This window comes from Schistocerca americana, chromosome 1 (assembly GCF_021461395.2).
Source record: "Schistocerca americana isolate TAMUIC-IGC-003095 chromosome 1, iqSchAmer2.1, whole genome shotgun sequence".
Taxonomy (NCBI): domain Eukaryota; kingdom Metazoa; phylum Arthropoda; class Insecta; order Orthoptera; family Acrididae; genus Schistocerca; species Schistocerca americana.
Window position 1 is genome coordinate 470073228 of NC_060119.1, and position 15315 is coordinate 470088542.

The 15315-nt window shown below is 45.9% G+C and overlaps 1 protein-coding gene across 1 annotated transcript in view; it reads right to left on the reverse strand.

The window, feature by feature from the left end:
* LOC124562375 (vegetative cell wall protein gp1-like) overlaps positions 1–13031 on the reverse strand; it is a 110600-nt gene extending 97569 nt beyond the window's left edge. The window contains exons 1-2 of the mRNA XM_047130943.1: positions 13028–13031; positions 1720–2135 (exon numbers count right to left, since the gene is read on the reverse strand). Coding sequence (XP_046986899.1) covers positions 1720–2135; positions 13028–13031 — 420 coding nt within the window. The remainder of the gene's footprint in view (positions 1–1719; positions 2136–13027) is intronic.
* Positions 13032–15315: the final 2284 nt, after the last annotated feature.

Below are 15315 nucleotides of genomic sequence, written 5' to 3' on the forward strand. Positions count from 1 at the left end.
ACATTGGCGCCTGAGCATGGCATAACGAGCGCAGACTCGCTGATTCTTCACAGCGCCGAGCACAGGATTCACCCACGACAGGCAGCTGGCTGCGACAAACATCTCTGGAGCCCTGGCACACAGGGGATTTTAAGAGTTGCTCTACGCCCTCACAAGCGTGTTCTTTCAACTTCCAGCAGCAGTTAATTAACTACTGCATGTTGTTATAGTTTCTCGTTTCGTGGTTCACAGATCACTTGTCATGTCAGGTAGAGTCAGTCAGATAGCGTTAGCGTTGTTAGACGAGGAGTAAGGCGTCACTTAGAGAATACCATCCCTTGAGGAAACTTTGTCAACCGAGGATTACTATTGAGGTAATTGTGATCTAGATGTGTTTTGAAGGACCTGTTCCTCTGTACCGTTTACTGTGAACATAATATTTCATGTGAGATTCTGTTGTAATAAATTAGTCATCTCAAATAATAGCTTGTATTTCGATAGCGAAATTAGCTCTGTCCGGACAGGTCTCTGAAGACTGAACGGTATTGACCTACCGCCGTGTCATTCTCAGCCTATAGGCGTTGCTGGATGCTGATATCGAGGGGCGTGAGGTTTACACACCGCTCTCCCGGCCGTATGTCAGTTATCGTGACCGGAGCAGCTACTTCTCATTCAAGTAGCTCCTCAAGTTGCTTCACAAGGCAACCCACTTACAAACAGCGTCGACAGACTGGACGGTCACCAATCAAAGTGCTAGCCAATCCCGACAGCACTTAGCTACGGTGAGCTGACGGAAACCGGGGTTACCACTGAGGCAAGACTGTTGACACCAATAGAGAATTTAACCTGTAGATTTGCTAATTTTTACTTTTTTTTTAGAAGTTACATGCCACTTATTGTTTTATCTCAACAACAGAAAACGTTAATGAGCGTTCGGATAGTCTACTGCGCACAAATTTCAGAAGTGTTTGTTAAAAATGTTTCTGCGTCGTCAGTCACTGCGGGTCGGAAATTAATCTCAGGTAATTCCTTTTGTGGCGGCGTTCGTAGCGACAAGCAATTCGCTGTAGAAACGGCTTACGAAGTCACCGCCACACTTTTAATAGCGGGCCGACCGGTCCGCTGGAACAGTGAACAGAATGATGAAAACCCAAACACTGATTAAATAAAAGTCGGTACTTATCTTTATTAACGAAGATACAAAACAGTAGTGAACTCCGTGTCTACAGAAATCTGTCTAGTTCGAGTCGGAGCGGCTAGGTCAGCGTCGGCTGACGACAAACAACAACTCTGCTGCGATGAACACACAACTGACTAGCAAGTACACAATTCGGTGGCGAGTATACAACTGAGCGGCGAATACAGAACTGTCCTAGCGCTCGCGACTCCAGCGCTTAAGAAACCAGAAGCCAGCGGTGGCGCGCGCAGACTTGCGGCGATTTGCTGTCTCGCTGGCGCTGCTTATGCGGACGCCGTCCGGACTTTGATGCTGCCAACCTTTTGGCAGCGGGCTCGGGTGCCATTACTGGCTAGGATATAACATTCCTCCCCCCCAAATCGCTGCACCGTCGTTGAATAATGACGTGGCGAGCGTCGACGGCGGGGGAGGGGTCTGGCCGCAGGCGTAGCAGAAGAGACCGGGGCGGAGACTGTTGTCGGTGGCAGTCCCCGGTCCGCACCCCAGCATGGGCTGCGCAGGGCCTCGGGAAACACCGACTGAAAACCGAGGTCAGGGTGCACGCCTGTGACCACGGGCGCAGCTTCTGGTACTGGACGCGACGGGGCGTCGGGACCCACGAAGAGAGGCAGCGTCTCCTGACGCTGCGTCGACGGCTGCTGAGTGGGCGCCGGACAAGGCGCTGCGGTGTCAGACTCCTTGGGGGCGCCCAAGGAAAGCGGCTGCAGGACAGGCTGCACAGCCACCTCTTGGGAAGGCGGCCCGGCTGAGGGGTCGACGTCCATCAGCTCCGAAGGCGGTGGCAACGTAAGAGGGACCGCAGGCGCCGGAGCGACCACCTGGGGCGCTCCCGGATGAAGCTGCGCGGGAGGCATCAACGGGACGGGCTGTCGGCGTGGTAGCGGCGACGGCTGCTGCTGCTGCCCTGGGGGCGGCAGCGAAGTCGGAAGGCGCGGCTGGAACCCGCCGCGGACCAAATCTGTGGACAAAGAACGAGCGGCAGAATCCGGGCGGCCAGCGCGGCGCAACTGGTTCTGATGCCTCCTGTGCACCCCAGTAGCACCTTGAACAGTATAAAAACCGCGACCCTGGACTCTTATCACGGTACCACGTTCCCAACGACGGCGACCGTGATAAACTCTGAAAAAAACGGCGTCGTTGCGCTGAAAACGCGTGCGATGCTCAGAAGCGGCGGGTCGATCCGGGGGGTGCAACAACCGTAGTAGGGTACGATGACGACGGCCGTGGAGAAGCTCCGCAGGCGAAGGGCCGTCGCGTGGCGTGGTCCGGTACGACGACAGGAACGTGATGAGGGCCTGCTGACGAGAGTGCGTAGCACGAAGGCGGTCCATATGATCCTTGAATGTGCGTACAAAACGTTCCGCTGCACCATTCGATTGAGGGTGGAACGGCGGAGTAAGAACATGGTGAATGCCATTGGCAGAACAAAAACTTTCAAATTCAGCAGAGGTAAATTGTGGACCATTGTCAGACACTAAAACTTCTGGAAGACCCTCAATACAAAAAATTGAAGTCAACGCCTGTATAGTTTGTGCAGACGTTGTAGACTGCATGGGCACAACAAACGGAAAATTACTAAATGCATCTATCACGATGAGCCAACGAGAATGCCAATATGGACCAGCGAAATCAATATGTACTCGCTGCCAGGGACCGGCAGGGCGTGCCCACTCAAAATAGCGTTGAGGCGGAGCAGCTTGGTGTTCGGCACACGTCGAACAATCTGTAGACATCTGCGTAATCTGCTTATCAATGCCGATCCATGTACAATGACGGCGGGCAAGCTGCTTGGTGCGGACCACTCCCCAATGACCTTGATGCAACAAGTCGAGGACCTTGGATTGGAGCACTTGGGGAACCACTACACGAAGCTGGTCATTCTCGGTGCGTAACAGCAAAACTCCGTGCGAAACAGACAACAGATGACGTTGCGGATAATAGCGACGAACCACAGGATCCGATATGTCCTTTGCCTTGGACGGCCAACCACGTTGAACAAAACGTAATAGTAAACTCAGATGAGGATCCGTAGCTGTCTCACGTGCCACCTGACGATAATCAATCGGAAAATCCCGGAGGGATTGATGCTCATCGGCGTCAATCTGATGGCAAGAGTCTTCAGAGGAATCGAAGACATCATCCGCAGCAATCGGCAATCTAGAAAGCGCGTCAGCGTTTGCATGCTGAGCTGTAGGGCGATACAGTATCTCATACTGGTATTGTGATAACAAAAGAGCCCAACGTTGTAGTCTCTGAGCTGTCCGCTGAGGAACTGGTTTAGACGGATGAAACAGTGACGTCAGGGGCTTGTGATCTGTTACTAAATAGAATGGTCTACCATAGAGGTAGTGATGGAATTTTGTGACACCGAACACAATAGCCAACGCTTCCTTGTCCAATTGGCTATAATTACACTGAGCTTTGTTTAGCAATTTAGATGCGAACGCAATAGGACGTTCGGTGTTACCGACTCGGTGAGACAACACAGCACCGAGGCCGAAAGAAGAGGCATCACAAGCTAACACCAGAGGCTTGTTAGGGTCGTAATGGACCAGACAACGATCATTCAATAAAGAATCTTTAAGCTGCTGAAAGGCTGATTGGCAATCAGCTGACCACACAAACGGAACATTCTTACGGCGGAGACGATGCAACGGTGCAGCAATCTGTGATGCATTAGGTATAAACCTAATATAATATGTCAATTTGTCAAGAACTGCTTACAATTCCTGCAGATTGCGAGGGGCGGGCAAATCACGAATAGCTGCTAAATGTGACTGGGAGGGATGAATGCCTTGAGCATTAATAACATGTCCCAGATACTCCAACTCCGTAAGGAAAAATGAACATTTATCGATGTTGCAACGTAGGCCTGCCTGAGACAACACTGTAAACAAACACTCCAAATTACGGAAATGTTCAGCAGGCGTCCTACCGGACACAACAATATCGTCTAAATAGTTGCAACACGATGGCACATTAGCCAGAAGTTGTGACAAAAAACGCTGAAAAACAGCTGGAGCTGACGCACAACCAAAAGGCAAACGCAGAAAACGGAACAACCCCAACGACGTGTTTATGACAAAATACTGTTGTGATTGCTCGTCGAGGGGCAATTGCAAATATGCTTCACGGAGATCAATTTTGGAAAAGAAACGAGCTTCCCCTAACTTATCGATCAGCTCGTCCGGTCTAGGCAAAGGAAAAGAATCAATGACAGTCTGAGGATTAACTGTCGACTTAAAATCAGCACACAAACGTAACTTGCCAGACGGTTTCTTTATAATAACTAAGGGAGAAGCCCACTGGCTCGATGAAACGGGTTGAATAACACCGTTGTTTTGGCAACGACGAAGTTCATCTTCTACAGGTGCCCGGAGGGCGTGAGGCACTGGACGAGCACGACAAAATCGAGGCTGAGCATTATCTTTTAACGTAATATGAGCGGCAAAGTTCGCAGCACAACCTAGTTCGTCTTTAAATATGTCGCTGTATCGTTTACACAAATCGGTTATGCAGTCTTGAGGAACAACAACAGAATTAATTTGCAACACATTGTCTTGGATAGACAGGCCAAACAAGTCAAAACAGTCTAATCCGAAAATGTTTACACTGTCTGTAGCGCGGAGCACTGTGAATGAAACTGTTTTTGTATTGCCACGGAATGTGGCTGGCACGCTACATACACCTAACACAGGAATTTGTTCTCCACTATAAGTAGCCAAAGAATGTTTTGCCGCTGAAAGTTTAGGGCGGCCGATAGCCGCATACGTAGCACTATTTATGAGAGTCACAGACGCACCAGTGTCTAATTGAAAATTGAAGGTCTTATCCTGGATGCGTAGCTTCACAAATAGTTTATTACACTGTCTCTGGATCGGTGCAGTGGAGGCGGAAGACACAAAATCAGCGCGTTTAGCGCGTGTTCGCTGCTTACGACAACTCGTGGGTTGGGCGGGTGGAACAACAACTCCCGCTTCACTTGCAGTCTGTACATTACTTTTTACAGCGTTTGAATTACGCTTGGGTCGCATAGCAGAGGGCTGGGTGGGTGGCTTATTGCGAACAAGTTTATTACCCACACGAACCGTGGAAGAGTCTTTAAACGCGACCTTCTGGGCGGGCTGGCTTTGAAGAACATGAATATCCATGGGCTGGGCAGCACTAGAATTGTTCTTGCGTTTACGCAAACAAACAGTCTGGATGTGTCCTTTCCTTTGACAAAAGTGACAAACCGCGTTTCTCAACGGGCAACGTTCACGAGGATGAGCAAGAACACACTTAGGGCAAGACTTAACTCTATCATTTTGCACACGCGGCTGACGAATGTGTTTACAGTCTGATTCTGCCGGTGGGGCCGCGGGCGTGACATAACTTGCTTAGCACAGGCAATTTGAGAAATACATGGCTGATCTAACTCACACTCAGCATAGTCAAAAGTATCTTGGGCTTCAATGATGTTCATCACAGTCTCTAAGATAGCAGTCTTTAAGATAGCAGCACGAATACGAGAATCTGCAATGTTTTGAGTAATAGCGTCTCGTAACATGACATCACTGTAGGAAGCTCCACACACACAATTAAATCGGCACTGACGGGTGAGGCCCCGTAAATCTGTTAACCACTGTTTATTAGATTGATGTGGCAGTTTCTTTAATCTGAAGAACTTGAATCTGGCCGCTGCCACATGAACTCGCGACTCGAAATACTCAGCAAGCTTGTTAACAACAACGTCATAGTCTAAAGCTTCTGGCTTGGATTCCGGGAACAACTTACAAAGTAGTCGATAGACTTCCACGCCTGCAGTGGAAATTATATAAAGCTGCCGCTCAGTACCCGTGATTTTGTGGACTGTCATGTGCGCCTGCAACTGCGCGAAATATTCTCGCCATTCTTCTCTTGATGCATCAAAAGCACGGAAAGGTGGTGCTGCCTGTGCTTGTTCCTTTTGTGTTGGAGGATTAGCCGCTTGTTTGGCGATTGCTTCCACCAGACTTTGTATTTGCTGACTCTGTAACAAGATCAACTGTTGTAAGTCGGCAGACATAGTGAACACAAATTAAACCAGCCACCAAAATTTTATCTCTATAATTAGTAGAACAAGAACAAGTTGAACCAGCCCTGCACACGAGTTCGGAAGTCCTCGTCGCCAGTTTTGTGGCGGCGTTCGTAGCGACAAGCAATTCGCTGTAGAAACGGCTTACGAAGTCACCGCCACACTTTTAATAGCGGGCCGACCGGTCCGCTGGAACAGTGAACAGAATGATGAAAACCCAAACACTGATTAAATAAAAGTCGGTACTTATCTTTATTAACGAAGATACAAAACAGTAGTGAACTCCGTGTCTACAGAAATCTGTCTAGTTCGAGTCGGAGCGGCTAGGTCAGCGTCGGCTGACGACAAACAACAACTCTGCTGCGATGAACACACAACTGACTAGCAAGTACACAATTCGGTGGCGAGTATACAACTGAGCGGCGAATACAGAACTGTCCTAGCGCTCGCGACTCCAGCGCTTAAGAAACCAGAAGCCAGCGGTGGCGCGCGCAGACTTGCGGCGATTTGCTGTCTCGCTGGCGCTGCTTATGCGGACGCCGTCCGGACTTTGATGCTGCCAACCTTTTGGCAGCGGGCTCGGGTGGCATTACTGGCTAGGATATAACAATTCCCACATTACCAAATCCACTAGCATCTTGTCGAAACTGACGGCTCTTCCATGGATTTGGACTTTGCAGGAAGATTTTAATGTCTAGTCTTGTATAAATCAGGTGACGTAGTGCCAGAATAGTTGACAAACTGAAACATCCCTGGTCGCAATCAGATAAAATTTTAATTACATTTTTCATATTTCCTTTAGTTACGCAGTAGTTTTAGTATGGTTGCTGGAGTCTTATAATTAATAAGTGCGTTAATTTCAGCATTCCTTCTGTAGTCCCATGGATTCTGTTGTACATCTGTTTGAAATAACGGTGTCGCCATCAGCATTTTATAATTTTTGTGAGGGCTGATTATATATGTAAATGTTTTGTTAGGCATAGTTTGCCAACTGATTTTATTTACGTGTTGGTATGTCAGACAGCCACTTGAGTGAGAAGCAGAAGGAAAGTGAGTTTAGTACCGCGGAGGATAAGAGTGAACATTTTAAAGACAAGTAGCATAGTCAAAACAGAGAAGGGACGCGGCCAGTTGGGAGGTGTTAACTTTCCAATGAAACAGTCAGAGACAAGGGTAGGCGATATGGAGAAAGGAACACCCAATAAGAGTGAATTAGATGAAGTAAACTGTGCAAGCAGAGATGATGATTTAGTCGTTTTTTGAGACACTGATGCAGTAGTGAAAATATGTAACATTCTATTAAGGGATTATGATAGGCCAGTTTCGACACCGAGCTGCCGTCCACGGAGCAGTCACACACCACAACACCAGACTCTATGATAGAAAAAAATACTCAGAGGAGTATCGTCCAAGAAACCCTAATGCAGATAGGAGTCAGAAAAGAGGTTGACAAGATACCTGAACGAAATTAAAGACGAGGTGATGGGCACTGGGAAAGTGTCAGCTGAGTGGAAACAAGTTTCCACTGCAGCTAAGAAACGTGCGTGAATACCCATGATGGATTCTGTCAGAGCCAAGAAAGTGGTCCTAGTAGCCAAGAAACAGACATCTGCCCGCATCTCGTGGTCGTGCGGTAGCGTTCTCGCTTCCCACGCCCGGGTTCCCGGGTTCGATTCCCGGCGGGGTCAGGGATTTTCTCTGCCTCGTGATGGCTGGGTGTTGCGTGCTGTCCTTAGGTTAGTTAGGTTTAAGTAGTTCTAAGTTCTAGGGGACTTATGACCACAGCAGTTGAGTCCCATAGTGCTCAGAGCCATTTGAGCCAAACAGACATCTCTGGCGAGGAATATAGCGAGTCGAAATACGAAAGTTCTAGCAACACTGCAAGCATGAGGTCAAAACATAGTAGAGAAAGCTCAGGTAGAACCTTCCAAGGAAAGGAAGAGAACAGATGAGATAGACAAACAGCAAACAGAAATACGACTCAAAGAAACTAGGGCTCCAGAAGAACGGGCAGAAGATCAAATTGGCAAAAACTTCAAACGACAACCGTCTGAAACTGGTGAAGCAGGAAGTGAGAAAGGGAGGACCGCGATCTAACAGAACAGGTGTGTTTGTGTGTTAGACTCCTCGGTAGGCTGGCCTGTACACGCGTGTCACGCAGAAGTCAGTGGAGCCACGAACCGCAGGCCGCGACACGGTGAGCGATCCCTCAGAAAATTGTGTCTGACTCAGCACGTGTGATACGCATAGTAACAACGAAACAGCGCAGAACAAAACAGCAGATATGTGCGTCACGAGGTTTATACATAATGTGAAGGAAATGAGAGTAGCAGCAGCGAGATAAGAACAATCAGAAGAAAAGACAAGGCATTCGACTACAAACACTTTATGTTAGTGCACAACTTCCAAAACTATCGCCGAGTTTTATACGTTAATATCATCATTCTGGCTATTGGAATATAAATTAGAGTATTTTTTCAGACACACGGAAGAATCGGTAGCTGAGGAATTGCGGCCACCAACAGATCGTGGAGGGAGTTCAGAGCAGCTTTCGTTGCCAGCTATCGGTCACATGAGATGCACGATGAAATCAAACAAGAGATAAAGACATCTACAAGTTTGGAATAGTCAGGATTCAGAAGCTCAGTGAACTTATTTGAGTCATTACTTAAAACATATCAGTCCCTGGATTCGTCGTGTAGCACAAATGAAATAATCGGTTTCTGCAATATGAAGCTCACAATTAACTGACAACAGGTACTTGCTGGGCCATGTGCGGATAATGTGGAAACTTTGAAAGGCGTTCCCCACGGCTTAGAATTCATGTATGAGACGCATAATCCAAGAGAGAAAGAGAAATTATGATGAAAACTCTTGCGAGCCGTCATGCAGAAATAATGAGTTGAGGAGTGATAGGAACAGGGCATCAGGAGGACTCAGACATAGCCAACCACAACCAATGTGAAGAGGGAATTGGAACAATTTTTACAGGGGAAACAACAATTGTCAATTTGAGTAGAACTGGCGTAAACCTGAGACCAATCACCAGCCGGCAGAAATTTTGGAGATTGTACTACTAAATCCAACAAAACCAGCACCATCTATGTGACCACTCTCGCGACTAACATAATGGGGATGTGGGAAAGGCTTATAATACACCCACAGCAGTAATCGGATCGAGCCGAATCAACTTGCTGGACTACACCTAATGTAGCTGCATTTATTAAAATTAAGAAACTGGTGCGAGTACATCACATATGTCACATTAAACGATACGTTGAGTTAAAAATTGATGCTGGCTCAATCAGGCTAGCAATATGTGGTTGCCTTGTAGTAACAGTGAGCGCCTTCTGAGTGATGTTGATATTAATTAGTCACGGCGTCACACAGTTCTAACTGTACTATGATGTGAAATCTCCGTATTTGTCTATTTATCCTATTACATTAATAAAAGGGTGTAATGGATGTGCTGCAAACTCTGTGGGATTATTTTGGAAATTATACGTAAGTGATGTGAACACTTACAACTGTGTCCCATTTTTCTGTCGATCGTGTTGACTATTATGTGACAGAAACTTGCTGGCTAATACAGGTCGTCGACATCTGGTTGGTTTAGCATTCTGGGCCTTGCCTGTCTTTACACTTGTTGGTAGCATATTGGCATTTTGCTCTACTGTTATGTTCGGCCATGCCTGAGATTCATTGTGCCTGATTTGCTTTCTCGAGGGACTTTGGACTGCCACTGATGCATGTTAGATGTGCCTTTAGCTGTGGTGTTAAGTTCCCTCTGGAACAATGGTGGTACCATATTCGTAGAGCTCAGTGGTATTTGCCAATGCTTCACGGACCCAAAGTGTGTATGTGGCGCTTGGCATTATTCATCTCTCGTAGAGGTTGGTGGTATGTCCTGCAGACGATGTGAGACATTGAGTGGCGACACTGCACATAGTGTCATAGAGAATGTAGAGCCGAACATGAAAGAGACGCAGAGCACAACTTCTGAATGATTGTTATCTTGCCAATTCATAAACAGTCAGCAAGCGCAGTCTTACTCTTTTCAATGGATAATTTGTAGAATGTAACTGATACACGCACATGAGTTTCAGGTGTCAGAACATCTGAGGAAAAATTAAGTATGACACTGTGAAGCCCGCCCAGCTAGCCGCGCGGTCTAACGCGCTGATTCCCGACTGGCACAACATCCACCGTTCGTGAGTCTGACCAGCAGTCATTCCCCGCCAGGTGACGCAGCTATCGCCCGGATGGGTTTATATCGATAGAAGGTCTGTGCTCCTTATGTTCTGGCTGATCAGTATATGTGCCCGTCATCTGTTTGCAGTTCCCAAATGGATGCTACCGTCTTTCCAGCAAAACGGCAAGAAAGGTTTTGCTCTTCGTTTGACACGTGATGACTTGCTCCTTATACGTTCAATTTCACACGATACATATATATCAGTGGACTCTGCAGAACAGGACCAAATAGATGTGACTATGTATAGGCCCAAATGCATCAGTCCAGAAAATAAAATAGTGTTTTCTATGCAAGAAGGGGAGGGGGGGGGGGGGAGAGTAAACCATGTGAAATTGCAAGATCAAAAAACAAGTTCTCTCCACGAATAGCAACCTGTTCGAATGTTGCTTTGAAGATGCCGGGCGCTGTGGTCGAGCGATTCTAGACGCTTAAGTCTGGAACCGCGCGACCGCTATGGTCGCAGGTTCGAATGATGCCTCCGGCATGGATGTGTGTGATGTCCTTAGGTTAGTTAGGTTGAAGTAGTTCTAAGTTATAGGGGGCTGATGACCTCAGATGTTAACTCCCATAGTGCTCAGAGCCATTTGATTTTTTTGCTTTGCAGATGACATGAAAATTAAAGTTTAATCTCTGTTTCTTTACTTCAGGGAGTATTTATGTGGTTATTTTTGTTGAAATTCAGTCGCATTTTTCTCAGTCGTCCGGATTCTTTTTCCTATTTCAACTTTATAAGTGGCATCCACATACGAAAAAAGATATTCATCGTTTATATCTTTGAAATACGGTGACCGTTCAGGGATCAAAGTAATCTACCGTAAGAAAGTTCAAACAACTTCCAAAAACGCAGCCGTATATCGTCTACGACAATCGCCGACATCTCGACAGGTGGACACGATATAATTTTCAAGATATAAATGTAACCAGAGAGCGCCTCGCAAAAAAAATTAATTTTCCTTCACTTGTTCCCTCCGTTGTATTGGTGCTTTAAATTACGAGGTTTTCACCGGTTGAGATATCAGTGGTTGTCGAACACATCGTCCGGCTGCATTCAGGTAAGTTGTTTAAACATCCTTACGGTAGATTTTATGCAGTAGTTTTTTTAAGCGGGAGAAACTCAAGGTTCACATATGTTGAAAATACTAAGTGAATAACTATTGTTTGTTTCAGATGCAACACATTTTGTGTACCTCTTGTCAAATTCAGCTCTTCAGGAAAAACAGGTTTTCAAACTTAGTAGAGCAGTTAAACCGAAACTGCCTATTTTAGAACCTTACTCCATTTTGCAAAAAATTCTGTGGACGCCAATGAGGACCGGTCACTTGGAAATTCACAGGGTGCTGAGTGTGAAGGATGTTCTTTTCTTCGTGTGCTTTGTTTCGTCTTACCGCATATACTCTATTAAGAAGTCGTTCTTGTGCGATCTGTGGATGTCAGAAGTTTACAGAACATAATTTACTAGGGTAATTCAATAAGATATGCAACACTTTTTTTTCCTAAAAGCGGTTTGTGCTATTGAGGTTTCCGATACACCGTATTATCCCCCACTCTTTTGATTCAAAACCATATTTTTCATCGTAATCTCCGTTCAATGCGATGGCCTTACACCACCTTACTAGGAAAGGCTGTATGTACAGATGGCGCCTCTCTACTGATCAGCGTCGGAGCCAACGTCTTGCTGCAGCAACAACTTCCGTATCTTCAACATACTTCTTCTGGCGGAGTGCATGTTTCACTGCGTCAAGCAGCGGGAAGTCGGGCGAGATCCGGGCTGTAGGGTGGACTAGGAAGAATGATCCTTCGAGGATCCCAAATGGTGGCCAAGTGTGTCAGCACTACCAACAGAGTTGCCCAGTTGTGCAGCGGCGTTTTTGATTGTGATCCATCGATCACCTCGAATGAGAGTGTCCGCACGATCCACCACTGCAGGAGTCACACATGTGTTGCAATGGCTGGCACATGGGAGATCGGACAAGTTTTCGTGACCTTGTTGTGAGAACGACAGGCGTCTCGCCCAACGTTTTACAGTGCTTTTGTTCACTGCCAGGTCTCCGTAGAAATTCTGTAAGCGCGTATGAATATCTGCGAAGCTCTGATTATCTGCCAAGAGAAACTCGGTAACAGCTCTTTGCTTGGAACGCACCTCTGTTACAAACGCCATTTTTATGGCTACGTATAGCGCTGCCACCTATCAGAACTTCATGGAGCTAAAGGGACTGAAGCAAGAATGCTTTGTGTGTGTAAAATCTTATGGGACTTAACTGCTAAGGTCATCAGTCCCTAAGCTTACATCCTACTTAACCTAAATTATCCTAAGGACAAACACACACACACCCATGCCCAAGGGAGGACTCGAACCTCCCCTGGGACCAGCCGCACAGTACATGACTGCAGTGCCTTAGAGCGCATGGCTAATCCCGCGCGGCCAAGAATGCTTTCACGATGTGCAATAACAAATTCTGGCTTTTTGTGAACCAAATTTAGCCGCGAAAAAAAAGTATTGCATTACTTATTGAACGTCCTTCGTATTTTTTACCTAACTTACCCATTGTTGTCTACTCTCCATCGATGTTATTTTCACGTTTCCTGTAATGGCCATTTTCGCAGCAGCTGTATATATATTGCAGATGTTGCAAAGAAAATGCCTTTTTTGCATGCTGCATATCGGATTTTTTTTATGCACCCAGATGCGTTTCGCCTTTTTTACAATGCATCTTCAGTTGGTGTCCTGAAATATTACATGATTTGTGCATTTTTACATGTAGGTTATTGTTTAGTTAGGTACAAGGTTATTGGATTGACAAATATTGTTGAACTTCATGTGTTCCATGGTTTTGATGTTGAGATGTAATCTTCTGAATCTGTGGTAGATGCCAACTGGAAACGCGTGGCAGGGCTTATGTAACACCTTGGTGTTATGTTACCAGTTACTTCTTCTCTTCTTCGATACTTTCGAGGACTGCAGGAGGCAGCAGGTTGGAGAAATGTAGTGGCACACTACAACCAACAGGATCAAGCTCGGCCAACATATGTGATGTTAAAACGGACGTTATCGCTGATGAGAGCCTTGCCTTAGCGAATCATCGTGGAGTTCCTTTTTTATTTGGTGCTGAAAGTATCAGCCACGATGTGCAAGGTAAACAAGTCGCCCCCGCTGTGCCCTAGGCCAGGCAGCTTTTAGCAGTGCTGCCTCGCCATCGCTGCGTATTACTTTTGGAGGCCTCGGCGTTGGCCTGCGTCTCAGAGCTGGGGAGGGGAGGTCTTGTGTACTCGCAGCCGCCGGCCTCGCCCCTCCAATTAGCCGCCGGCGCCGCCAGTGTTTGCTTACGCAAGCGGCGGTGTGGGCGTGGCCGGGTCGCGCCTGTAATGCCCGTATCCGGTTCCTCCCGTCTGCGGTCGCAGTCAGGCACACGCCCACAAAACACCTCCCGTCTGCCCGCAGCAGTGCTCGCATTTTCTTAGTGCAGTCTCTAAAACTGTGTGGACCAAAGTCTCCGCAGACCGCAAACACACGCTTTGTGCGACGTCGGACTTCGTGACCGAGAACGTGTAAGGACACACACAATAAGTCATTCATTCATTTTTCGTGTGACTGTAAATCTCTTCAGGAAGCAGAACCTTCAATGATGTAGAATGAGTCAAGCTATATAAGACACCCAACAGCCACTTACTCGATCTTAATGGTCTCCGCTTTGGTATTCTGCCACACCGCCTCCCTTCTCGCTACAGTTATAAACTGCCATAGGCTACTATAGACTATCATAACCTACAATAGTTTTTCTAGTGCAAAAACAGACATAATGTCTAATGAGATAGCAGCAATCAGTGATTGTACAATGTTACTTATAATCCGTCTAGATTGCAATTTTTTTTTATTCATGTGACCGGTTTCGGTTCATTCAGAACCATCTTCAGATCTGATATTTCAATTACAGGAGTAACCCGTCCAAATCCAGCAACTTTCACATGCTGTGAAAGTTGCTGGATTTGATCTGAAGATGGTTCTGAATGAACCGAAACCGGTCATATGAACAAAAAAAATTTTTGCAATCAAGACGGATTATAAATAACTGTTTTTGTAGTAGCTTTGGGCAGTTAAGGTCGTACCCGTATTACCTGTATGATAGGTGTGTTGCATGCCTATCGGGGGTTACCTCATAATGATCTCTTTCTTTACATTTGCGATCACTGTCATACTAGATTCTCCTTAAAACTGGAAGTAGTGAACCGTGAGGATATATAAAGCGCCAGGTAACCTACGTAGCTTTTTTGTTCTACAGACTTATCCTCCTCCTGTCTGTTACTTCAAAATAATCAATATTTGTATCAAAATAGAAACTGTTAATGTTTAGTTAAGGTTTTATTCGAAAATTGTTGTTTTTTAATGCAAAATAGAGGGATATTATGGTAAAAATAAAGAAAACAACATAGATTTATCGTATGGCGCTAGGAAATGTAATTTCCTCAGCAAAAAGGTAAAGCAAAAAAATCACAAAATACAAATATATCAAACATCACTTCAGTACATCGTCAAACTTATATAAATCATGTTTCTGTTATTATATATACATGTGTGTGTGTGTGTGTGTGTGTGTGTGTGTGTGTGTGTTGCATATAAATTGTACTTACATCAAAAGTAATTACTTTGGTCACATAAAGGTGGAGAAGTTATGCGATAAACTAATTTTTATTACTTATAAAATGCAATTTATTTTCTGTAACGATATAAATTACACATTGGACTAAAACTGATTGATGTACGGTACTAATTATGTGTAAAACGAACAACCGAACAAAGAAAAAACAAAGAGAAGTCGTGAGCTCCCAGTTTCT